At 40.4% G+C, this 27,135-nt stretch overlaps 1 protein-coding gene across 2 annotated transcripts in view; it reads right to left on the bottom strand.

The window, feature by feature from the left end:
* Positions 1–27,135, bottom strand: part of LOC121319559 (coiled-coil domain-containing protein 91-like) — a 171,910-nt gene that overhangs the window by 86,800 nt on the left and 57,975 nt on the right. For both annotated transcript variants that reach the window (XM_041257129.1, XM_041257130.1), the window contains exons 4-6: positions 26,743–26,909; positions 25,985–26,185; positions 24,896–25,000 (exon numbers count right to left, since the gene is read on the bottom strand). In XM_041257129.1, the coding sequence (XP_041113063.1) occupies positions 24,896–25,000; positions 25,985–26,185; positions 26,743–26,909 (473 nt within the window). The remainder of the gene's footprint in view (positions 1–24,895; positions 25,001–25,984; positions 26,186–26,742; positions 26,910–27,135) is intronic.

The raw sequence follows: 27,135 nt of genomic DNA, 5'->3' as shown, positions 1-27,135 counted from the left end.
AGTCTTTCAGCTGTAGTCTCACAAGCACCAAAACGCACAGAGAACGCTAACAGATCTGAACAAGAATGACCGAGTTTAGAAACACACATTATTTACAAAGTACTCCCATCCCCTTTTCCCCGGTACATAATCAGGTCCATTCCCACATTGTCCCCAGCTTTTTGAAGCATCGTTGCATTGTTTTCTGACTGAATGCATGTGCTCTCTCTCTCTCTCTCTCGCTCTCTCCTGAATCTCCTCTGATAACACTACCACTCCGGCCACCCATTTCTCTCTGTGTCCTGTCCCACTCTCCTCGACCTGCTCTCTCCCTCTCTTCTCTTTTCTTTTCCCCTCCCCTCTCTGTTAGCACCTTTGAATTTCACACTGTTGAAATCATCTCCCCTTGTCACCTCCTCCTCATTGTTCTCCTGCTACCTTAGATCTCTATCGCTCGCTCCTCTCTTCCTTCTCTTCTTCACTCACCTCTGCCAAATGCTCCTACTTCCACTATTATTCCCTGTAAACTTGTCTCTACCTTCTCTTCCCTCCTTAGCCCTCCCCACCTTCCTCTATCTCGGCTGATGACTTTGCCTCCTCCAAAATCACTAACATACACAAACTCTTCAATACCTCATCTCCTTGCCCACCCACAACCTGTCCTCTGCTCACTCACTCCCCACCACCCTCTGCAACCCCTATTAATCCACCCTCCTTCTCGCCCTTTTCTGATTATCTTTGCTCCCTGCTCCAGAGCCATAAACCCACCATGTGTGCTCTGGACCCCCTCTCCATTTCCAGGCTGCTACCCCTGCTCTTTTTCCTTTAATTTCCTCTCTTCTTAACACCTCTCTGGCTGCTACTCCTCTGCCTTCAAACAGGCCTGTATCACCCCATCTTAAAAAAACCCTCCATTGACCCCTCATCCCTCCAGAACTCTCGTACTGTCTCCCATCTCCCATTCCTCTCCAAAACCCTTGAGCGAGAGGTACATCGCCAGCTCTCTGCTTTCCTGTCAACAAATTCTCAGCTCGACTCCCTCACATCTGCTCTTCTCTCGATCAGATTTCCTCCTGTATCTCCTCCTGCCTCTCGGCCATCTCAAACTCAACCTCTCCAAACTGGATCTATTCTTGCCCCCCTCTTCCAACCCCACCGCTCACCTCTCTATCTCTATTTCTCTTGAATCTACCACCCTCTCTCCCTTCTCATCCACCAAGAACCTCAATGTCACCCTCAACCCCCCCCGTCCTACTCTCAGCACATCTCCACTCTGGCATGCTCCATTCGCTTCTTCCTCAGCAACATACACAGAATTCGACCCTCAGTCCTTGACGAACTTCTGTCACCTCCTCAAAACACACTTGTTCAGACAGCATCTGTAAACCTTACAACACTCAACTATACTGGACTATATGGCACCCAATTGTTGCAGTACTTGCATCAGCTTGTACTTGTATTGAATTGCTCCATACCTTGCCGTACTCTACTACTGCTCTTAAGTATTAACTATTTATTGTATCTTGTACTTGATTTTACTCTTATATGTATCCGTATTCACATATTTTGTAATTGCTGTTATTTGAAATCATTCTCATGCACATTGTACTTACTAAGTACTCTTAATGGACTTTATTTGTACAAGAAAATACTGCTGTTAGTCGAACTCGCTCTTAAATGTAATTATTTACTGTATTCTTTATTTTGATCTTATTTTCTACTGATTTTACTGTACCTTATAACTGCTCTTATCTATAATGTGATATTCTGTAATTTGATATTTTATAATATGTGGCTAATTACCTCAGGGCTTAAAGTGGAACAATACTAAAATGTTAAAGAGCAGAATGAGTTGCTGCTCTTAACACTCTGGTCCCAAAACCAGGGTTCTGCTGATCTATGAGATTCAGTCAGACAAATGTGGTAAAAGCAAGAGGTGTGGCCCATACTGCAGTGTTGCAAATGTCTGCAACAGATGCACCCTGGAATAATGCCCAAGAGGTTGCAAGACCTCTTGTGGAGTGACCAGTGACCTTTTCTTGTGGGGGCAGGTTGGCTAGATTGTATGCAATCCTGACCATGTCTGAAATCCACCTTGACAGTCACTGTTTAGACCAGAAGCAAATGTACAATTGCTTTGATTGCTGCCTACTCTGGGTGTGGTCAATATAATACGCCAGTGCCCTAACCGGACAGAGCATATGGAACTTTCTCGCCATGTCAAACTGGAAGGGAGGTGGATGGAAGGCCTCCAATTCCACTGGCTGGTTCATATGGATATATAAATGCTTTTAGGTAGAAAAAACAGGATTAGTGGGAAGAGTAACCTTAGTTTTAGCCTCCGCAAAAAACAAACAGGCTTTTGCTGTTGAGAATGCTTGTATTTCAACTACACGCTTAGCAGAGGTGCAAGCAAGAAAAATGTTTAAAGGCAGGAATTTCAGCTCTGCTGAATGTAGGGGCTCAAATGGTGGTGGTGTAAGTGCATCCAGCAGTGCTTTAATACGCCAGCAAGGGACAAGGTCCTTTCTAGGGGGTCTTAACCTTTGAGCACCCTTCAAAAACTGTTCCACCAGGAAGTGTGCTCTTGGGGAGACAGTCAATTTTAATATGGCAAGCTGAGATAGCTGCCAGGTAGTACTTAAGTGTGGAGGGAGATTTCCCTTCATCAAAAAGGTCCTGAAAAAATTGCAATATACTGTATTTGTGTCTGTCTGTCTGTGAATCCTAGTGTGTGAGTGTGTGTTTGCCTGCCTGTCTGTCTGTCTGTCTGTGTCTATGAATTTGTGACTTGCTGGTTGTGTCTTAATGTTTGTACCTGTTGTTAGTGTTTGTTTCAGTGTCCCTGTGTGTGGCCACACTGCCCTCTGCCAAAGGCTAGCAGCAGAAAAGGCTGAAGGGGAGGCAAAACCAACACCAGGACTGACGGGGCCCCTGCCAGCACAGATGGATTCCAGAACTTTCCATGCCCTGCCCTTGTGCCAGCAGGCCTTGGCAAAGTCACACAGCCCAACAGTACACCTGGCCCACCATGGGCGCTGCGGTGACGCCACTTTAGAGGAGTCTGTTGAAAATTAAGTGCGTGTGCTTTAGCTTAGAAATAAAATCCTGGATCAATCCTCTAAACATTAACCCTTTCAGCTGTCATAACAAGAGACCTCCTTTTAGAGGCTCTTCCAGTGTACCAATATCAAGGGACCTCAATATGCAGTAAATAGTGTAGAATTAACTCATCATGGGCATGGCACAGAATTGGGGAATATGAGAAAAAAATCCTGATATTGTTCCTGTTATTGACATGGCCAGATGTCAAAACAAAGAGGCAGGGAAACGGTTCACTGTTACTGTACAGAACCTGCAAAATAACTTCAAGAGAATCATTGAATACAGCTGTGTACCAGCTTGGTAGAGAGCAGAGACCCTCCACAATCAAAACGTGTGTTAATTCAAACTGCTGAAAACTGAAATTCAGTTTGATATTTCTGCCGCTGACCAGCCTTGAACGCCCACCGCTACGCCACGCAACTGTAAAGATACTAGAGTAAAATCAATTAATCTAAAAGATGGCTGATTTAAATACAGCCAAAGTTAAAATAATTCATTAACACTAGAACAGCCGAGATTTCAGACTACATACAACCACCGCACCAGCAAAATGTGAGGCTCCATTTTAAAAAGGCTTTGATATGAAACTAAAAATATAAAAACTATCGGATACAACTTAATATTTTTATTTATGAACATCATACATAACATTTTCAGAGCAGAAACACCGTATTTACATTGAAAATTAAACAGTTTAATTTTTTTTTTCAAAAAGAGCACAAACATAAAAAACTGTAATAAAATAAACTTTCCTATATAAACTTCTGTGTAAAGAGGTGTAGAAAGCTGTATGCACATAAAAAATTATAAAACATAAATAACTAGTTATAAAAATATCATAAAACAAAAATATAATATACTTATGCAATGTAAAAGAGCTTTGAGTGAAACAGAGTTCAAATGCTCTGTCTGTCTGCTCAGAGTTGTACTACAGCTTTCTAAGTACAATCTATGCAGAAAACACACTTTTCAACTGTACCAGTGCATTTGCCACTGACTGCCTTTTCACAATGTTGCAGACATCAAAAGTTCTGTTTTTATTGCATTTGGCAACCTGGCATTGTCTTTTATTCCGTGTGCCAGTGGGCGCAGCACTGGCTGAAGGTTGTGGGGCATTTGCCATTCGGATTTCATGTCTCTTATCAAAATGTTTCTGCCATAGCTCCAGGGCTAGCTGCAAAATTAAGTCACTCTGAATGATTGTGTTACCGGTGCACTCTTTGTACAAAACCAAAGCGCTGATAGCTACCAGTTCCAAAACATTATAAAAAACAGCCACAGGCCACCTGCGAGTACCATCTTTGACAGAATACAGCCATGCCATTTGATCCAGTATATCCACACCGCACTTCGTTGTGTTGTAAAATGCAACAGTCTCTAGCTTTGTTTAGCTTCAGTCCTGATGGCCACTGATCTGTGCAGAGAGCTTAGAATATGCACATTTCAAAAAAGTTTTTGCACTGTCACACTCAGGGTGGCACAGTCGTTTCGCCTGTGAAATGTAGTGTACATCACAATAATATATGATGTATAGAATGACTTTCATTAGTGTTTCAAGCATTCAACAGGATTATCCATCAGACTAGGCAGCATCACCACATTCCCGGTCATGGTAGCGGCGATGAAGAACTGTCCGACCCCTGAGACTGTGTCTGAGGTGTGACGCTGTCTGGCCCTCTCCATGAGGAACTTAGCGCACGTCGCAGAGCAGGGGAACCATTTCTGCTGGTAAACTGCCTGTGACACTGCTTTTGGAGAGCTTTTGATGTAGGCTCTCGCTAAAGCACCGATCTTGACCAACCCCCCCAGGCCCTTCATCCTAGATAGACTCAAGCAACACGGTGATCAGAGCAGTGCTGGCCGAGGAGGGCTTCAAAGAAGAAAAGGTGGTGGCGTACTACAGCCGCTGTCAGGAAGGCCTAGAGGAACTATTGCATCACCCGCTGAGAGCTGCTGGCTGTAATTCAGGTTGAACAGCACTTCCGCCTTGAGCTGTGTGGCAGACGCTTCCACCTGCAGATGGATCACACATCCTTGCAGTGGCTGCTCTGGTTCCACCAGCCAGAGAGAGGTCAGCCTCTGGATCAGGGATACACCTACTCCGGTGGATGCCATGCAGGCACTGTGCACGGCGCGAGTGGGAGGCACAACGCTGTCTAGATGAGTGGGTAAACTCCATCACTGCCAGGGTGAAAACCCTGCCCGAGCCGACTGAAGGGGAGGTTTGGGGTTGTAAGGGCTGGACACTGAGCTGATTCCAGTTCTTCGCTGGCTCTTAATGGGGCAACAGCTGGCTTGGGGTAAGGTGTCAGCACTCTCCCCAAGGGGACCAAGGTGTTGCATTTAAGTGGGGTGCCTTGGCTCTCTAAGACAGGGTGCTGTATCAACCCTGGACAGATCCTTCAAGTGGTCAGAATCGCTGGCAGATGGTAGTTCCCCAAGCTCTCCGAGAGCCTGTGCTACGAGCAGTGCAGGTACAAGCCTCCGAAAAAGTACAACAGCTTCAAGACGTCCTGGACGTCACCTATGAGTTTGCCCGGACACAAATCGTAGGGGATGGCCAACAACACCCATTGCTTAGCCTTAGCGGTCCATGTATTCAGTGCTTGTCAGGTGTGTCAGGTCCAATTTATTTTCACACGTGCTGTTTATTTTACAAGCGTTGTTTAAAAAAAAAATTTTCAGAGTAAAACAGGTTTAAAAGGCATTGAATCGCAAAAGGACACTCACTACTGTATCTCCAGTCAAGCCCCACCCCTTGTGCGCTGTATTTTTCAAATACCTCTTTTTAGACGTGCTTACTGATAAGTCCTCTCCTGATAACTCGTTTTATCACCAAACTCCTCAATAATGCGATCCAAGTCATTATTTTATTACTATAACTTGGGGTCTACTTAAATCGCTGTAAATTTACATATTTTTCACAGGTAGGTTGCGGAATAAAATTAGGATTTTGTGACCTGTTTAAACATTAAATAAACCTAAGTAGATAGTAATATAGAATGCTATAAAGCCTAAAAATAGTGATACTTGCTTCCTTACTAAAACAGAGTGCTGTCATTTGTTAAAGGCAAATATGCAGCATCCCCCTGCAGTTGACTTGCCCGTATATGAGACTGCACGTTCTGCATCCACTGAATTGGTTCAAAGTTAAGGCAAAGCTTTGCCAAGTTATACAAAAAGATGTGAAAATCGATTAGAAACAGCCACAAAACTTGGTTACCCCAGGGCATCTGGCATACTTTAATAAAGGTCATATATGCAGCACATTCGCTGTCATGTTATTTGTCCCATCCAATAATTTATTTTATTAGTACCGAGTCAAAACAATGAAAACGTGGTTATTCGGGTCTAACATTCCAACTGCGAAAAAGTAAGCAGCAGGTTGAAGCGAGGTGGCTGTGCTAGATCATTTTAGTACTGATTTAACTTGCAGACAGGAATACTTTTGTCTCAGCTGACTTTCCAGTTTGGTTTCTGAAAGCTGTTTATTTCACGTTCCGTTCAGCAGCCTCTGTAGTCGCCTTTTGTTTAATGTGTTATTCTGAAGCTAAATAGCGATCAATCGTATTTTCTCCAGACTCATTAAGATATGCAAAACAATTACCTCAATCTGCATGTACAGTTTCTTTGGGAAATATCTTGAAACAATAATCAGCCGAAATATACTTAGCTTTTTTTTTCATCCATTTCTAATATTTTACCTCCAATGCTGAAAACTACATTTTAGCAGCCTAAATGTAGCACCAACTTTGTCCCACCCCCAGCTGCACATTACAGGTCACAGAAAAGCATTAAAGACGCACTGATAGGCTGGTTAAAACTTTGTTGTCATTTGAATAATAAACAAGAACGTTAACCACTTTGGAGATTTTTTTTGTAAATGTTATTTGTGCATGTTTTTTGTTTGATTTTTGTGCAATGCACAAGACGGTGAAGGAATAAAAAAGGAAGATGCGTAGTTTGCGTCACTTGCATTGTGCAGTAGTTCATTTAAAAAGTTTTTTCTCTCTCTGTACTTGTTTGTATGCATTTTACACTAAAAGAGGTGAATTTCGCGGTGATCCCTCAATTTCACGATTTCCGTGAAATCTTGATTTAGGTAGACCCCCAACTATAACATGTCAAAAAGTTCTACAAATGTCCATGATATTCTTTGAGCGCTGGATGCAGAAGCAGCTATCTCCATTGTTTATGTCTGTGTAATCAATGTGATGCATGGGGCTATCAGATATGCCCTTTTTTCCCAGCTTCATTAGGCTCTTATCGGTCTCACTCGGTGTGGCAGAGCACAGCTCTGCTCTTTAGAAATTGGCAGGGATGGGGTTAAATTCCCCTACCTGCCTGGGTTTATTATGTTCAGGTGGCTGGGGTTGATTAGTTGATTAGGTTAATTAACGATCAATCAGTGCCCAGCCACCTGACATAAAAGGAGGCCTCTGCTTCTCATTTGGGGAGGAGAGAGCTGAGGAAGCAGGTTGGTGTTTGTGGTTTTTGTGATTTGTGAATTGTGAATCCAGTGAAGGCATTGCCCAGCCTGGAAATTGTTATTTTGTAAGTTTTTTTTTTTTTTTTTTCAAAAATTCCCAAAAAAATAATAATACTGCTCTGAGCCTGTAGGTGGCGCTATCCCACTTCTAAAACCAAATGTGGCAGGCTGGCGAGTGGATAGAGGCACAGAGACAGACGGCAGTTCAAAAAAAAATAACGATTTTATTATAAATAAACACATAAATAAAGTGCACAAGTTCAAAATAAAGAGATTTAAACACAAATAAAGCAATACAAAAAAACAAAACTTACAAAATAACAATTTCCAGGCTGGGCAATGCCTTCACTGGATTTACAATTCACAAAAACCACAAACACCAACCTGCTTCCTCAGCTCTCTTCTCCCCAAATGAGAAGCAGAGGCCTCCTTTTATGTCAGGTGGCTGGGCACTGATTGATCGTTAATTAACCTAATCAACTAATCAACCCCAGCCACCTGAACATAATAAACCCAGGCAGGTAGGGGAATTTAACCCCATCCCTGCCAATTTCTAAAGAGCAGAGCTGTGCTCTGCCACACTCGGCTATTGAAAGGTTTTCTCGGCTTAAAACTAAAAACGACTAGAGACCTGCGCTTTACAACTTTTTGATGATGTCGGACAGGGTCAGACATCAGACTGAAAAGGGATAATTGTAATGTCGGACCTAGACAGCAAAGGGTTAAAGAGAGGTCTAACCCAATAAAAAAAAAATCCCATTGTCTAAAAATCCCTGGAGAATAACATTATATTCCCTGCCCTGTTTTGCTAATAGTTTATGCATTCTCCTTGAAACAGGAAAGTCCTTATTTAACCATTCTCAGAGAAAGAAAGAACACTCCTATTACATACTTTGCAACCTTGGTGGCCAAGATTAAGTAGGTAAAATAGGAAAGTTTTTGTAATATCCAGTTCTTATGATGCGTGACACCCAAATATGAGCACAGCTCCTAGAGTCCTGTCCTTACAACATGCATGTGTGGTTTTCTTAGTTACATAATTTTAATATAAGCAAAAATAAACCACTGGGAAACCACTATAAATTCAGTGTTAAAAAAAAAAAAAAAAAAAAAAAAAAAAGTGGAAAAAAAAAAAAGATGACTGCCACTTTATTAAAATGGAATCTTTTTCCAATGAACCACAACTGAAAAGGGCCTCAAACCCACACCCAGACAGACAAAAATTACCAGCCCTGAGTGGGAACAATTCGACAATGCTGACTTTGTTTCCACTGTAAAGGCAGCTAGGAAACTCAACAAGGCAGCAGAAAATTAGGTTACAGAACAAACAATGCTACTTTTTTTTTTCTCTTACCACAGTTCTACCTTTCAAATGAGCCGTTGACGATCACTTTAGTACTTGTAGAACTGGAGAAATTATGTTTTAAGTGGAGAGCGTGTCAGTGAAACTGCAGTGAACAGTGGCGACAAGTGTAAAAAAAAAAAAAAAAGCACTATGTATTTAATGTAAATCGCATATTTTTTTCCTAGATTTAACAAAAAAGTTCAGTTTTAGCTAAATATATAAATATTGATTTAAATGGAGTAATGCACAATGCAAGCAACGCGAACGAAGCAAGCAAATATAGAAATGGCTTTTTCCCTTCACGATTTCATGCTGTAGGTAGACCTCCCAGAGCTTTTAAACACGAGTACAGTTGTGATTTCCTCTTGTAAACATCTCATTAAGTGACTGGGTGACACGCACAAGCCAATCTGTGGAAGAAGCAAAATATATACTTTTGTCCAGGTATCTCATTCTTTGTTGATGTACTGGGCACATGAAATTGGGCTGGGTAATATACACCATAGGCTGCATAATACGAAGGGGAAAAGTCAAAGTGGCCTGGTGTCAGCCTAGAGCAGAGGTTCCCAAACTGTGGTCTGCTGCCCAAAGTTGGGCTGCGACACAGTCCAGTTATATTTATACCTTGTTTAAAAATGTTCAATGGTTCAAATAGCGCCATTAGAAGGAGAACGGCACATTTGCACCTAATCGATTCAACCATTTCATCGCTTTATATAAACAAGATAAATAGCCTAATAATCATGAACAGGTACGGCAGACTTACTCAAACATAAATGTGAAATGGAATCAGGATCATCTAACAGCAGTCTGCTGAAACTATTCAACAGCAAATGTGTCACTGTCACATTTTGCATACATGCGCAGGCAAACTGACAACACACTCATAAAAGAGAGAGAGAACAAAGTGACAGACCCAATCATCCACAAGGATTCCATGACATGAGGCTCAATACACACGCTGCTGAGCAGACAACACACACACACACACACACACACACTTAACACGCAACTCAATACGCACGCTGAAGAGCAGACAACACACACATACTTAACACGCTCCCAATATTCCCCTCAATCCCAACATCTGCAGGCTGTTCCTAAAGATTATCCAATAAAATGAAAGCATTCCTGCGTGTATGACTGCTCTTCAAATTGAAATTACATATATTATCACGGTATGAACCTCAAATAGATGGAAAATCGAGCGTGAGTCTTCTTTTTCTAAATGTCTTAAAGACTATCCACACACACACCCATACACACACAGACACACCTCCTGAGAGGTACACTGATAAGGGTAGTGGCTGCTGCTGCTGCTGCTGCTGCTGCAACAGCAGAGGTGGGGATAGCACAGTCCTTTTCGTATTCATTTTTCCTAAATGCAAGATTGGCCTTCTTATTGGTTTGTTTAATGCATTTTCAGAATGAAAAAAAAAAAAAACTGGTTTGCAAAGCTGCAGCATCTTTGCGTTGTTGCTCCGTAAGGTTAACAGCTGGTTGTGCCTACCACTGTACAAGATACCTCATATATTTGGTTTCTCCAATTTAATGTATCTGTTTAAAAATAAATATTTTTCTTAATTATGCATTCAACCCTAACCCTTGCCCTGGCCTGTTATAGTATGTGCTCATAAAAATCAAATAGAAACAATAACAGAAAATAAACCCCATTGAATAGGCCAAACCATATTTCAATGTATTTCTAATAATATTTTACTTAAACTCCCATTTATTAAAATATTCCTCTAAATTCCCAGTGTGCTAGCCCAGAAATCCAACACATTTCACTATTTCATATAGTATCTTTCCATTCCTCATATGTTGGAGGATAAAACTGACCCCATTTATTAACTCACTTATTAACTGTTTTTAAACATTATTCAAATCTTGCATATAAAGTATTGCCTAGAATGATTATTCTAGGTTGCCATACCATCTCAGAGTTCATATCAACTTAGAGTTCATTATTGTATCAATATTTGCTCAAATCCCTGCCCAAAACACACCAAGTCTAGGACAAATACACATCAAATGTAACAGATTTCCTGGCTTTACATCACACCCCTTTTAATTATTATTTTACCCCCGATTATCTCATTTTGGAATGCTCAATCACTTTTCCCTCACCGCAGCAATTTCCCATGGCTCAGGACACCCAAAGGTTAAGTGGGCGTCTTCCAATCCCACGACCAACCCATTTAGTTGTTCTGCACTACTAAAAGGAAATGTGGGATTACATGAGCTTGACCCTTGCAGTCCCTTATCAAAACTTAAACTAGAAATTAAGAGTTTGGGTTCACCTTTGATACTAATCAAATATTTGAGAATCAGATTAGGAAAGTTACTAAAGGATATTTTTATCATTTGAATATTAGACCAAATATTTCTGTATCTATTTTTTATAGACTGCATATATTTTATATATTTTGTTGCGACTTTCTGTTGTGTGGAATGTAATAAACGAGAACCAGAATGGTGAGTTTTTTTTTCCCTTTCACTTTACAACGCCATTTCCACGTTTGTTTTATTTGAAGTATTTAAAGTTAAATTTAAGTTTTTATTTGCTTGTTCAGCTACAAAAAAACACAAGTAAACCTCATGTTAATACTTTATAAAAAGGTGTCTATGGCCACTGTTTACTGCGAAGAAATGGCAATGGCAAGGAATGAAAAAAAAGCGAATACCGAAACATGAAAATCCTGTGTTCGCCCCAGCACTACAAATAACACATTTTGGATTGTACCATAATTAAGAGACAATAATGACTCAATAGGGATCAGCTGATTTAATGTGGTAATAAAAAATTGAAATTGGCCCTCAGCAAACCGCCTGCTCAGCGCCCCCCCCCCCCCCCCCCCGGTGCACCACTGTATCTGTCCCAGTTCATGTCGGAGGATAGTGCTTTATGTTTCAATATGGGTCTGCAAATATGTTCTGTCATGAAACTACTAACATATGTGTTTCTGTTGGCTTTATAATCTGGTCCTCAAGATCTATTCCAGCACAGACATGTTTTCCCAACCACATCCGAAATTACTTAATTGAATTGGCTATGCTTCATTTAACTAATTTAGGCCTAGGTTGAAACAAAGTCCTGGGCTGGAAAGGATCTCAAGGGTACAAGTTGGGAACAACAAGTGTCTCTGTCCACTCTAATCCAGGACATTGTTTTAATCAGGTCCTTAATTACGCAGTAGAACACATTTAAATACTTGTTTGGAACAAAACACCGGACTTCTCAATTCAATAAATAAGGACATGATTGGAACTAGGGGTGTGCCAATACTTGTATTTTCCAAGGAATTTGAAATTGTTGGTATCCATTAAATGGAATAAAATGTTATCATAACCCTGGCTCCCTGAAATAGAAATGTAACAATTACTGTATGGGGTATTTACCTCCTAAAGACACGAAACCTGAATATTGCTATACCAAAGCTGTTCAACGAGCCTGTGACACAGTTATGGCCCGCCCCGGAGGGCATAAACTGCACTCACAGATCTCAGCTTAATTCTTCCTTCAAGCCTGCTGCAATCATAGATGCAGTGACTTTGAAACCATTGCTATATGGGTGAGTGTACGAAAGCCGTTGCAAGGTCAAGATTGCAGAACAAGTAGAATGCTACAAGGCTAAGCAGAGAGGCTGTCTTGAGCATTACTATACGGAACCCCAGTAACAAGTAGCTAGGCTGAAAAAATTGAGAGAGAAACCCTGTGTTGTACAGGTCGACTGGGAAGCCATTAACACTAATTAACAGTAGTTCCAAAACCAGGGTTTTGAGGATCCATGACATTCAGCCTGTAAAACCTAGTGAAAGTATATGGAGTAGCCCACACTGTCTCGCAGCATATGGCCTTGACAGATGCATCCTGGAATAAAGCCCACAAAGTTCTCATGCCCCTGGTGAAATGGGTAGAGCCCCTGGTGCAATGGGCAGGAATGGGACTTAGCCCCATAGTAGACAAAAAAATTGTTCAGACTGTCTCCAACTTTTCGTCCTGTGCAGGGTTTAAATAACCCTATTAGAAAGCCCCAGACAGCTCACATGCAGCTGTTGTCACCCATGAGAGGAGGTTCTCGTGTGCCCAGAGCAAAAGCTTGTCCAGACATCAGGTCCAGACATTTCTGGAACGTAAATATCTTTAGTGCTCTGCTGAGCTGAAAGAGCTGAAAATGCATATAAAACTACTGCAGCACTGCACACTACAAAACTGTTCTGTGTTAAATGTAGTCAAAGCAGTGTGTTTATTTTAACATACCAAACATAGTGCTTACCTTTAATTCTGATTTCCTCACTTGTATTTTCTCATAATTTCTTGGTAAATCAGATGTTTTGATGTTATTGTTTGTTTTCCTTTAGGATATGGTCTGCGACTCCGTTTTTGCAGCCTGCTTGTTACACGTGAGGGAAACCTGTTACAACATGAGCACTAACAAGTGACTTGGGGGTGGTGTTGGAAGGGGACTTATGATTGCAAATGCTAGGCTATAAAACAGAGTGGTTTTAGCAGCTCAGAGACGACGTTTTGACATGCAGCGGGAGCTTACGACACTCTGAAGCAAAAGAGAATAGTGACTGAGATTTGTTTGTTTGACTGTTTCATACAAGTGTTTTCTGTTTACCCTTTTATTTTGTATCTATGTTCGACTCTGTTAGCTACTCAATGGTAATTTTCATCTCCAGTCTTGCAGTAGCTGTTTTGGTACACTACTATTCAGCAAGCCTAAGACTTGCTGTGCAGTCCTGCGTTGTATTGGTCTATTCATTTTAACTCGAAAATAAGTATTTTTACAGCTGTTGATGGATAAATCACGTCTGAAAATGTCTCATGTAGCTATTCAAAACAAGCGCAAAGCTCTCAAGTTCAGCAGCACTACGCCAAACCCACTGTTTTTACTATGACAGTCAAAATGACTGCTGTGGTAGTTCTAGGTATAACGTATTACAGTATATCTCCATAAGTTTCTGCAACCCTGGGTCTACTGATGGTTTGAGATGTTTAATATATATATATAAAAAGTAAAAAACAAACAAAAAAAAACACACAGGTGCCTAGCTGCCAAATCAGTGGAGAAAAATGCATTTAAAAAATGTGATGCGCCAAAAAGACAGCTCCCCTAGTTGGAACATTGTCCTAGAATAGAATAGATTTAAGGAGCTACAAGTGAAGGAGGCCTTGCATGGTCAGGTTTCTGTTCCAACCATGTTCTTCATTGTTTTATTGAACCAATTAATCCTTTACCCAGATCCTAAAGTCATTAACCACTATATCTGAATGGCCCGCCAGGACCAGAGTTGTCCATGTCTGAATGAGTGAGTACCACTGATCTAATGAAAAGAGTCTTGCCATCAACATATATCAGTTAGACAATGGAGGTATTTTAACTATTACAGCTGAACTCACTACTTTAATAGCAACAGATAGTTGCGCTGCTTCATGCCACCAGTGATGCTCAATATTATTAACAGCATTCCAAAGTTTGGCTGTCATTTTGTATTTTTAATGCATTTGCTATTTCAAGTTTTATTCTTCTTTCTACCGATGCCTTCAAACTGCGCAACAAAAATGTGGAGTCAAGGAGAAAAAAACTGGCCCCCGACTTCACCAAAAAGGGCTGATTGCAATTCAATACAGCTGCTCAACAGTATTAATGTTTGTTGCTGTGAAGATATTCATGGTTCATTAATCAGCTTCACTCACTGCCATAAGTCATTTCCCTTTACTCATATTTTCTTCCAAGAATTTTGTCGTTTGAACTGTGTAAAATCAGGAAAACACATTTTTATTCAAGCAGACAACAAAGAACTGTAAGCCTTAAAACTCAGGCCTGTTGTATTGAGTTTAAATACTTAATGTGACGTGTCTCACACAAAATTCATTACATTGGTAACCACAGTGCCACAGATTTAAAGTACACCTACTGTTCACATCCATTCATTTTAAGGTCTCAAATGTCCAGTTTGGAAAGGTGCTGGATGCGAGTGAAAGAACTGTAATCATCAGGAATGCAATTTTTGTCACAGTTCATGATATTTTACTTTTTGTTGAGAAAAAAAAGGATACTTTAATGTTAGCATACGTTTCCTTTCCAGCGCACAAGGAAGTATAGCTTTCTGGAGCGTCAGCAACCTGCGGTTAACTTTCGTTTGAATTACAAATGGCACAGAAAGCAGCACTGCAGTTACATTACAATACAATTAAATGGCGGAAATAATGTTTTAATTTGTTACTGTAGTCGCTCGGTTTGCAAATAACTGCACAATTCATTCAAATACAATAATAATACATCTCAAATCTGTCTCTCATACAGTGCACCTTACCATACAAAAAGCTTCTTTTAAACTAAAATAAATAAATATAGCTAGATTGAAAAATCCTGCACTCAGTACTACTCGGTTTCATAGTGAAATTGGATTAGAAAACTCTGCCAACCTTAAAGAACAGAAAAACAAGAATATAATCCCGTTTGACACATATATGTATTTTTCAATATACAGCTATAGCCAAAAGTTTTGCATCATATAGAATTTTAAGATTGAGACATCACTTAAAAAAAATGTATGAACATAATGTAGATCTTTTTTAACATCATGTAATCAAAGACACTACAAAAAGATGTTGCAAAACAATATAGTTTTTTAAGCAGATCTGAGCTAGAGTCCAGTACAGGCAGAGGTCACTTGATCTGTGATTTACTGAAGATTTACTGAGGTGTTATTAGTGATTGGCAAGTTCATTTTACCAAGCTTATTAATAGTGCTTAAATATTTTGAGTTGCTTGTTTAACATTATTGGTACTTAATCTGGTAGGGAGTGGCTTCATTCCTTTTTGATTGCCCTGGGAATTAGCCCAGAGTGGTGCAGATACTGCGCTAATTGTCTGGAAAACAGCTGTTCTGAGACCTCCACCAGTCCTACGGACCTGTGAGAGGCTGCTGCTGGTTATATGTATTTGTCCTAGCTAGCCTGTGCGAGGCTGCTGCTGGTTATCTGTATTTGTCCTAGCTAGCCTGTGAGAGGCTGCTGCTGGTTATCTGTATTTGTCCTAGCTAGCCTGTGAGAGGCTGCTGCTGGTTATCTGTATTTGTCCTAGCTAGCCTGTGAGAGGCTGCTGCTGGTTATCTGTATTTGTCCTAGCTAGCCTGTGAGAGGCTGCTGCTGGTTATCTGTATTTGTCCTAGCTAGCCTGTGAGAGGCTGCTGCTGGTTATCTGTATTTGTCCTAGCTAGCCTGTGAGAGGCTGCTGCTGGTTATCTGTATTTGTCCTAGCTAGCCTGTGTGAGGCTGCTGCTGGTTATCTGTATTTGTCTAGCTAGCCTGTAGGCTGCTGCTGGTTATCTGTATTTGTCCTAGCTAGCCTGTGCGAGGTGCTGCTGGTTATCTGTATTTGTCCTAGCTAGCCTCTGTGAGGCTGCTGCTGGTTATCTGTATTTGTCCTAGCTAGCCTGTGCGAGGCTGCTGCTGGTTATCTGTATTTGTCCTAGCTCGCCTGTGATAGGCTGCTGCTGGTTATCTGTATTTGTCCTAGCTAGCCTGTGCGAGGCTGCTACTGGTTATCTGTATTTGTCCTAGCTAGCCTGTGATAGGCTGCTGCTCGTTATCTGTATTTGTCCTAGCTAGCCCATGAGAGGCTGCTGTTGGTTGAGTGGAACTGTGTTTGGGTCCAGAACAGGGGTAAGTCACTTGTAACCTATGCTATAAGTTTACCTTTTGTTTTTATTCAGTTTTTACCATTTTTCTCACCTTGCTCTTCCTTGTTAAATTATTATACACCCTATTTTATTTATTGCCTTTGATACATTATGGGTTCTGAAACGCATGCTTTGATGAACAAATTGGAATACTCAGAAGCATAAACAAAAACGAGCAGTTAACTGAAAATAGTTTTAACAAAATTAATAACATGGTTAGCTTTGGATACTGAAGGTGAGGCTGAAAATGACTCTGATTTTAACTTTATAAATGCACCTGCCTGTGATGTTTCAGTGCCACAGCATGATAGTGGAACTGTATGTGTAGATGGACCTGAGAAGGTAAATATGGATGAAAGGCAGGAGGTGAGTGGGGACTGGGTAACTGTTAGAAAAAGTAGGAGGATGACACAGAGCAGTCAACATAGAGAAGAGACTGATCTAGCTAATAGATTCCAAGCACTGAGCAATGGCAACCCTGTGCTGGATGAAAACTGGGGTGAGGCGTTGTTAGTAGGTGATTCAATTATACACAATGTCGACAGTGATTTTAGTTTAGTAAAGGTCCTGTAAATAGGGTTGTTACCCGCCTCACTGGAGCAAAAGTAAAGGATAATGAATCAAGAGTGCACAGATTATTATGCGGTCCTATGTCTGACCAGGTCCGACATTACATTTTTCCCTTTCAAGTTCGATATCATCAAAAAGACGTAAAGCACAGGTCTCTAGTCGTTTTTTTCTCTGGAAAAAAACAAGACAACCTTTCAATGGCTGAGTGAGACACCCACCCACCCCCCCACCCCCCCCAAAAGAAGGGCGTATCTCATAGCCCCATGTGCTTAAAGAATATCACGGACATTTTGAGATGTTACAGTATTAAAATAATGATTTGGATCGCATTATTGAGGAGTTTGGTGATAAAATGAGTGATGAGAAGATGATTTATCAGTATGCACGTCTATAAAGAGGTATGTGAAAAATACAACGAACAAGGGGTGGGGCTTGGCTGGAGATGCAGTACTGAGTGTCCTTTTGCGATTCAATGCCTTTAAAACCTGTTTTACTCTGAAAAAAAAAAATTAAAACAGCGTGTGTAAAATAAACAGCGCATGTGAAAATAAATTGGACCTGATGCGTCTGACAAGCAGTGAATAAATGGACTGCAAAGGGTTAAATCACAAAAAACAACTTGCGGTCATTGTACATGCTGGTATAAATGACATACGAAACTGAAAATCTGAGATTCTTAACCCAGTCCATTTATTCAGCACTTGTCAGGCACGTCAGGTTCAATTTATTTTCACACGCACTGTTTATTTTACACATGCTGTTTTTAATTTTTTTATTTCAGAGTAAAACAGGTTTAAAAGGCATAGTGCACACTCAGTACTGTATCTACAGCCACATCTACAGATACATGTACTGTGTCTCCAAAAAGCTCTGCAAATGTCTGTGATATTCTTTGCGCTGGATGCAGAAGCAGCTACCACCTTTGTTATGTCTGTGCTATCTCTGGGGCTATGAGATACACCCTTTTTTTTCAGTTTCATTGGGCTCCTATTGGTCTCACTTTCTTGAGAAAAAATAACTAGCGACCTGTACTTTACATCTTTTGATGATGTCAGACAGGGTCTGACATTGGACGGGAAAGGGAAAATTGTAATGGCGGACCTGGTCCGACATAGGACTGCAAAGGGTTAAAGAAGATTTTAAATCATTAACAAGACAGCTGAAAAAGTTACTCTCTCAGATCTACTACCTGCTGGTGGTGGGGATGAAGTATTCAGTAGAATTTGGGCCTTAAATACTTGGCTGGTTGGTTGGTGTGTGCAAGAAAGGCTGGGATTTACAAACAACTGTGATTGCTTTTGGAAAAGAAACAGATATTGTAGGCAAGATGGACTGCACCTACATAGGTCAGGGGCAAGCAGGCTAGCTGATAACATCAAACACCACCTAGCAAGGTATTTGACTGGGGAGGGGAAGGAATCTAAAGAGGCATGTTAAATTCAGGTTAAAGTATCCTGCCATTCCCACTAACCGCTGAGTAAACACAATTTATGCCTAGGTTTATTTAATGTTAGGTCTCTGTCTAATGAGGCTTGGCTTGGACCGAATGACAATGTTTCCCTGATTGAGGCTTCTCCACCTAACTATTCTTTTTTCCAGAAAGCTCGCTCTACTGGGTGTGGAGGTGGACTTGCTACTGTTTTCATTAACATTAAACAGTCCATGACAAACATGACCAGCTAACCTTCGCCAGCTGGCTGCAACTGCACAGGAAGAGTGGCGGAACATCCCACAGCAGACTATCCAGAGGCTGATCAGGTCTATGCATCAACGCTGCCAAGATTGTATTAATACTCAGGGAGGTCATACCCGCGTTGAAAATGTTCTCATTTTGATAGTGTGTCATGTTTCATACTGAAAACCTCTCATGGTTCTTTGATCTATATTTTTGTTCACATTTTACGTGATTTTGTTTGATATCGATGTTCAAAATATTTGATTAAATCCATTAGACCTAAATGTTGCGTTTTTTTGTGCGTCAATATATACTGACAGTCAAACATGATAGGAAGCTTTTATTGGGCAACTTTCTGATCCTACTGTATTCCTTGGATTACATCCTGCATGTCAAAGGTCCTACGCATAATCATGGCCTTACTTTAGATCTGGTAATCTCTCGCCGTCTTAATCTTTAGCTGTTAAGAATGTTAAAACCCTTGATTTTACTATTTCTGATCATCCTGCTATTCTTTTTGAGGTGAATCTGCCAGTATCTACAAAGACTGTGAACTGTACATTTAAATAACAGTGGAGGATGAGCCCTCATTGTATATGAGACTTTCTTTCATGTGTGGAATATTGTTCCATCTTTTCTTAATCTCCACCATTCTTTTAATAATGCATACACTTTAAGAAATAAATGTTATCATTAGAACCTTGCTTTGCCACTGTGGGGAGACCTTTTTAAGGTTTTAACTCTTCAGTTCATGTTCTAGTTCTTAGTCTGTAACTCTTCAGTTCATGCTCTAGTTCTTATAATTTGTAACTCTTCAGTTCATGTTCTAGTTTTCAGTTTGTAACTCTTCAGGTTATGCTCTAGTTCTCAGAGTTTGTAACTCTTCAGTTTATGCTCTAGTTCTCAGAGTTTGTAACTCTTCAGTTCATGTTCTAGTTCTCAGAGTTTGTAACTCTTCAGTTCATGTTCTAGTTCTCAGAGTTTGTAACTCTTCAGTTCATGTTCTAGTTCTCAGTTTGTAACTCTTCAGTTCATGTTCTAGTTCTTAGAGTTTGTAACTCTTCAGTTCATGTTCTAGATCTCAGTTTGTAATTCTTCAGTTCATGCTCTAGTTCTTAGAGTTTGTAACTCTCCAGTTCATGTTCTAGTTCTCTGTAAGGGTGAATAATTGTGCTCCTATTAAGTGGAAACCTGCTACAAATCACATTATCAGAGTAATCCAGAGTGTCAAATTTGTGGGGTCTTCTCACTGTTCTGGGAGGACCATCTTCCAAGATATCTCCCTCCTCTTGATGTACAGACCACGCAAGCCTGCCATTTTCTCCGCTTAAAGCAATGAATAGGCTACAAACCTGATTTTTATGTTTTTCAACCAATAAGTAGCATATCCCATTCAGACGAGTTAACAATGCAATATAAAAATATGTGTTACAAATAACAAAATACTTAAATTACCGTATTATTGCATAATTAAACACAGAGTACATGTTTTTACCATTTAGACACATCTAATTCTCCGCGTGGTCAATTCTCTGCCTGGTCAGTTAATGAATTAGATATAATATGTTAATGAGAAAATTGGTCTCTAACGTCACAAGTGAAATATTGTCATGTTAAACACCATTGCTAGCATGATAAAGGAGCTGTTAAGTTGCATGCATATGGGCCATTATGTTTTAAAATTAAAATATATGTGTGCTATAACATATGTACTTTCAAAACTGCACATTTGAGACCTTTGTTTTTAATGGAGGTGAAAAACAAGTAAGATTTATTCTTTTGTTAACAACAAGTACTTCAAGTAAATTATATTTACAGTCAATGTTTTTGGATGCAAACAGTAAAATTACATCTGGCACTGCTGTAAAGAACAGCATCTCCATTTTCAACCTGCTTCAATTAACTCACAAGATGGCACTACAATGATCAGAAAAAAGAGGAGACATGTACCTGTAAGTAGCTTGTTACCAGTTTTGTAACATTAACAGTCTGAATTTTCCTTTACAAATTGCAATTTGGCTGATCGAATGCGATACATCTGTATGAACCATAGTAAATATTAAAAAAAAAAAGAAAAAAACGGTCTTTGACACTCTGCCTAGGAAAGTTGCTCCTGTAGTGGAGGTCCTCACAACACAGTAGGTGACAACAAACTGACCACAAGGGTTATGACACGTGCTGTTTATGACAGAGGTTCTGCCTCGCTGGCCAGCAAGCTATGCCCAATCACAGGACGCTTCTTCAGAAAAAGTAGGAGGAGGGGGCTAGGTGGTGTCATAGGTTAATGTCAGTGGTTTGCCGGCTCCCTTCAGGTGGTCCGTGGAAAGACTGCATAATTACGTAAAGGAAGTGGCAGCATAGTTTATAGATCCCACTGCAAACCCAAAACTTGAGACCTTAAAAACTCAGCTACAGAAGCGGGAAGAAAATGCATATATGGAGAACATATCCAAAAAAGGTCTAAACTCTCTGTCATATATAGTTTTGGAGTGTGTATTCTTTACTAGGGAGTTTTTGTGTGTTGCGCTCACGTGCACTCAACACAGCAGCTTGTAAAGTAAGGGATAACACACGGCAGGGCATGGATTGTGTTGCATTGTCATACAGCTGTAGTTGGATTAGAGGCACAAAACTAAGCTTCATGCCTTCAACCAACAAATCTGTATGTTAATTCAAACATTCAGTTTTATAAATCAAGATAATAGCTGGAGATTCGTAGCTCTGACTGTGCTGGTACCTCATGGACGTATTGTAACTAATCACATAAATACATTTCCGCATTTTAAATACTTTTATCCCTCTCTGTAAATCTGTGTTAATGAAAAGTAATGTTAGTGTTAGTTTATTATTATTATTATTGGCACTGTTTACTCCAATTTTTAACTCCCAATGACTCCTTCACTCTGCCTTTGTCTGAACCTGCTGAACTGGTTACCTAGCAACCAACTTGTATGTCAACTAATCAGCGGAATGCACTTCTATAGTGTTTAGTCTAGTCTCTGTGATTTTTGTTGTGAAGTGAGTTAAACAAGTTGCTTTGCATAAATATCTAAAAACTGACACTTTTCTGAAGAAAAGTGTTGGAAATGGGAGTAATGAAGGGGAATCGAGCGGCACTGCCGACAACAAGGACACGATCAGCAGAAAAAAATAAAAACCTGAAAAGCTTGTAGATGCTAAATGGCTTGCTCTGCTTGCTTACCTGGCATATATTTTTGATCACTTAAATATTCTTAACATGCCACTCAAGGACGAGATACATCTACCTCTCATTGACTAAACTGAACTCTGGGTCAAGAAGCTGTCCGATCGCGTAAACTGTGGCAGCCACCTGGAAGCATTTTTTTAAAAAGTTTTTACTGTTGGCTATAAAAGATCTAGCGATTGCATTGTTAATTAAAAATAACAAATGGCTATATATTAATTTTGTTGATATTGCCTTTACTTTTTAATACTAACCATTCTACACAGGGCAGTGGGGTCGCGTAGTTATTTTTATTGCTAGAACGCAGCGAAGTTTGAGAACCGCCGCTCTACTGCAATGAAGCAAAGCTTTGTGCACACTGTGCATATGTATGGGCCCTTTAATCCTTTTAAAGTTATAAAATCAGTGGTCCTCCATAATAACGCTGTATTTGGTAGGGTGAAAATCAGGATCAATATTAGGGGCTTTGCCAGGCGTCCCGATCGAGGTACTGTCAGGACACCATTTGTCCCGACTTTTAGAGTAAACGTTGCAAACCCCGGAGTAAAATGTGAAATTTAGATTTTTTTTTGTTCGGAAATTCCGTATATGTGGCTGCTGTACCGTCTTGCACTGCAATAGCTTACTCTGCTGGTTTAGGGCATGTCGGTGAGAAAGGGTCTAATTCTGAGTATGTTGCTGAGGAAGAAGCGAATGGAGCGTGCCAGAGTAGAGATGTGCTGAGAGTAGGACAGGGAGGGGTTGAGGGTGACATTGAGGTTCTTGGTGGATGAGGAGGGAGAGAGGGTGGTAGATTCAAGAGAAATAGAGACAGAGAGGTCAGTGGAGGGGTTGGAAGAGGGGGGCAAGATGTGCAAAACTGCCAAACTACAAAACAGAATACCCTTGTCTCAAACTTCTTCAGCAAGCCTAATGAAATGTTGGATACCCAAGTTGTTGCTACAGAGCCCACCCAAGTGTATCACACAGTAGAGCACCAACATTCCTATCAGTCCTGTGACTGTGAATTGAAGATTGCGCGAGGAAGCGAAGCAGTATTGAGCTGGTGAGGTGAGAAACGCAAGTAAAACTTAATTTCAACATGAGCTGCAAGGAGTTCTACAGTTATGTCATCAGCAGAAAGGATGTTATGCGCATGGCCAAGTCATCCAAGATGTATGTGACTGCTGGTGTTGACAATTAGAGGGCATACCACCTATAGTACATGGTATGTACACGCTCTTTTTTTAAAATTTTATTTATATAAATGCTTATATTATAACCCCCCCACCCTCCACTGAAAGTGTCCCAATTTTTCACCCTTGCTATCTGGTCACTCTAGTATTTGGGGAAGTGAGAAATCGCGTGCAATGTGTGTTCCACTGTATACCTTATAATGGGAGTACTGTTTTTTCCTTGTCAATAAAACAGAGGCCTTTCTTAGACTTTCAAGACCGCTGCTTAGATAAAAATTCTATTAAAATGAAACAACCACTACTAATAACAATGAAGTGTTTCACACTAACAGTACTGTAAACTGCATGTTTAATATGATCATTGACATTCACCAAGCTGAATGTTAATGATCCTATTAATCTCCTCTTTTCATTTTCGTTTGTTGTGAAGGTATGGGGCTTGCCATAGCTGGTTAACCACATCTAACAGCAGAGCTGCATTGGGAATCACTGGGTGGAAAATGATGCCTGTGGCGGGTGAAGGAACCAGCCTCGTCATGTATTAAAATCAGGCACAGTAAAACAGATTAAATCCACCCTTGTTCATACTATTACTATCACTATCACACACAAGAGAAATTGTAAGCAGTAAACATTGTACAAAGTAAAAGATCAAATTAAATAACAAGATTGTTTTGTTAAAAACAGGATAACACAGAGGAACTACAGAGAATGCCAACCGGCTTCGCAAATAGCATTAGAATATTCCAGCAGTTGCGGTTGGCTCACCACAAGCAACACTTTGAGGTGAATCAAATGGATGTTAAATAAAGCCTCTGACACAGGCAGGTTTCCCAGCAACTTCTACCCACTACCTTCAGGCAGACAACACACCCACTTCAGGTCACATAGTGCATCTGCATTATACTCTTGCTTGATAACAGATGTGCCCCCTGTTTTAAGCTGTTTTACCGCGCCTGATTTTAATACATGACGAGGTTGGTTCCTTCACCAACCACAGGCATCGTTGCCCACCCGGTGATTCCCGATGCAGCTCTGCTGTTAGGTGTGGTTAACCAGCTGTGGCAAGCCCCATACCTTCACAACAAAGGAAAGGAAAGAAGGAGATAGCACTTAGTGAGAGGGACTCACAGGCCACAGAAAGTCATCTGAAATAAACCAACGTATCATTATCTTTTGAAGATTAGGGAACAATTGAGAAACCATTGATATGAGTAAGTTCCAAAAGCCCACAAGTGTTGGTTATTTGCTGTCTGTTTTACCCCATTCAAGATCAATTTCTTACTAAATACCATGGATATATATAGTGATACCCAAAAATGCTTTCCATTTTCTAGAAATGTAAAAATTCGGGATAGGGCATTTTAAAATGCTACCAGTCTTGGCAGCCACCATTACAGAGACTGCACAGATAAAGACAGAAAGTGTAAATGCAAGGTGTAGGGGCTAAGGTAGAGCTGCATTATTACTTGCCAGCTTGGACAGCTGTGACAGTAACATTTATAAAATATCACATTAAAGCCTAGCAACCGAATTCCTTTGCTTCTTAAAATGTGCTAATCTTTTCTGAAATAGTCCTGTATATAGGGGTACTTCCATCACATAAACTCACGCTCCTATTTGCATCCAATCACTCTGCTATAGTCTAGCTTACCTGCAGCTGTGTGTAGCGGACTCTGTAAGACTCTGCTTCATCCTCCTTTTCTTTCAGGAAATCATTTTCTAACCTTGAATGCTTCTCCATCAGCTCCTCCAAATCCTGCAAACATCAAAGAGAGAGAGCTGCTTTTACGAACAAGAACAAAGGCTATTCGCACATCTAAGCTCATCCAGTTACCAGTAGCTGATTCTTCACTTTGAGTCTTAAAAGGTCCATGTGATTCTGCTTCAACAACATGACTAGGTAGCCCATTCCATATGCTTGCTTTTCTCAGTGAGGAAGTGTGTCCAGTGTCCTGGGAGATAGATTATGGAAGTGCAAAACAAGATTTATGGAATTATTTACTCAACTATTTTGTTACTCAGAAATAAAACTGTGCAACAAACTTGAACCCTTTGCGGTCCAATGTCGGACCAGGTCTGACATTACAATTTTCCCTTTACTTAAGCACAGGTCTCTAGTCGAGAAAACCTTTCAATGGCCGACTGAGACCGAGACCGATAGGAGCCAAGAGAAGCCAGGGGAAAAAAAAAAGGGCGGATCTGAGCATTACAGCCCCTGCACCACAGAGATAACACGGACACAAACAAAGAAGATAGCTGCTTCAGCATCCAGCGCTCAAAGAATATCACAGACAGTTGCAGAGCTTTTTGAGATGTTATAGTAATAAAATAATGACTTGGATCGCATTATTGAGGAGGTTGGTTATAAAACAAGTGATCAGGAGATGATTTACCAGTATGCATGACTATGAAGAGTTATGTGATAAATACAGCGAACAAGGGGTGGGGCTGGAGATGCAGTACTGAGTGTCCTGTTGATATGCAGAGTCTTTTACACCTGTTTTAAAAAAAATTCAACAGTGTGTGTGAAAATAAATTTGACCTGACACACCTGACAAGAGCTGAATAAATGGACTGCAAAGGGTTAAAACTCTTTGCGTTTCTGATTTTTTATGTAATTGCACCAGTCTATTGATGGCTATTAATATTGCAGCTGCTGTTTTTACTCCTCAGTACAGAAAACATTTTTCTGCAGTTTTGCTTTTCCTCTCACAAATATTTCCTTAATAATTACACTCACACTTTTAATTCGAACCTTTTCCTCTTCGGCAGCTGAAAGTTTAGCCTCCAAGCTGGCTCGTGCTTGTTGGAGCTGAATTTCGGATTCCTTCACTGTCGATGATGCTAGATTTACTTCTAGAGAAACAGGTGCCTTCTTGGCTTCTTCTGGCAATGCCGGTGGAGAGCCTGATGGATTATCCAGAGAAAGCTGGAGCAGCACCTAAATATAAATAAAAGGACAATTCCAATATTGGGATAATTGGAGGTGAGATAACAGAGAGTTAATGCCCTATCCTTTCCCTTCACCTGGGTTTAAAGCTAGCTTAAGTCATGGGTAAAATTATTGTCAGTTTAGCCTTTCGTGACAATGACAAAATGACCACACAATATAGCACAATTTGAACAATTTGCAGTCTTTATTTAACCCTTCATAAGTGGTAAAAAAAAAAAAAAAAAAAAAAAAAAAAAAAGTATTAGAAGGTAATGAATATTTTACAAAATTTCACAGACAAAGCCTAAATAAATAATTATTTTCTTGCAAAAGAAACACACAACCTTTGAAGGCAGAAAACTGACCCAAAAATATGCCATGTGCACTGCCCCAACCAATCAGACACCAGATCTCCAGTATCTAGATTCTGAAATTCTCAAGAACTTCCACAGTCGGACAAGCAGTTCTACTATATCTACTTTAAATATGTGGCTATATTCACCTATAATAATAATCATAACAAAATCAATGACCAATGAAAACACTGGTACTGAGAACAAGCTCACCTGTTGCTGTACTGCTGAAAGTACGGTGGAAGGAACAGATACAGGAGCTGGGTCAGGTATGTCAGCCTGGTAGGGGAAAGGTTCGGTGGGGAGGCTTAGAGCAGAGGAAGCACTGTTGTCCATGAGGATTTCTGGAGGGGAGCTCTGTGTCAGTGTCATCCCTGGAACTTCAGAGGTATAACAGACAGGACAAATGACTAGTCAATGGTAAGTAGAAATGTGTTGCAAGATGGAGCTAGTGTTTTACTGTTACTGTTATTTGGCTGATTTCATTTTGATGGAAATCTCAAGTAGCTTTCTACAGCCTTGTGATGGCTGAGGCCATCAGGGAATCCTTGTGCACACTACAAAAACCATGACGAGAGGACACAATTGGTAATTAAGTGGAGATAG

The sequence above is a fragment of the Polyodon spathula genome, chromosome 8 (genome assembly GCF_017654505.1).
Source record: "Polyodon spathula isolate WHYD16114869_AA chromosome 8, ASM1765450v1, whole genome shotgun sequence".
Lineage (NCBI taxonomy): Eukaryota > Metazoa > Chordata > Actinopteri > Acipenseriformes > Polyodontidae > Polyodon > Polyodon spathula.
The sequence above is the reverse complement of the archived record's forward strand: the minus strand, read 5'-3'. Positions and strand labels throughout refer to the sequence as shown.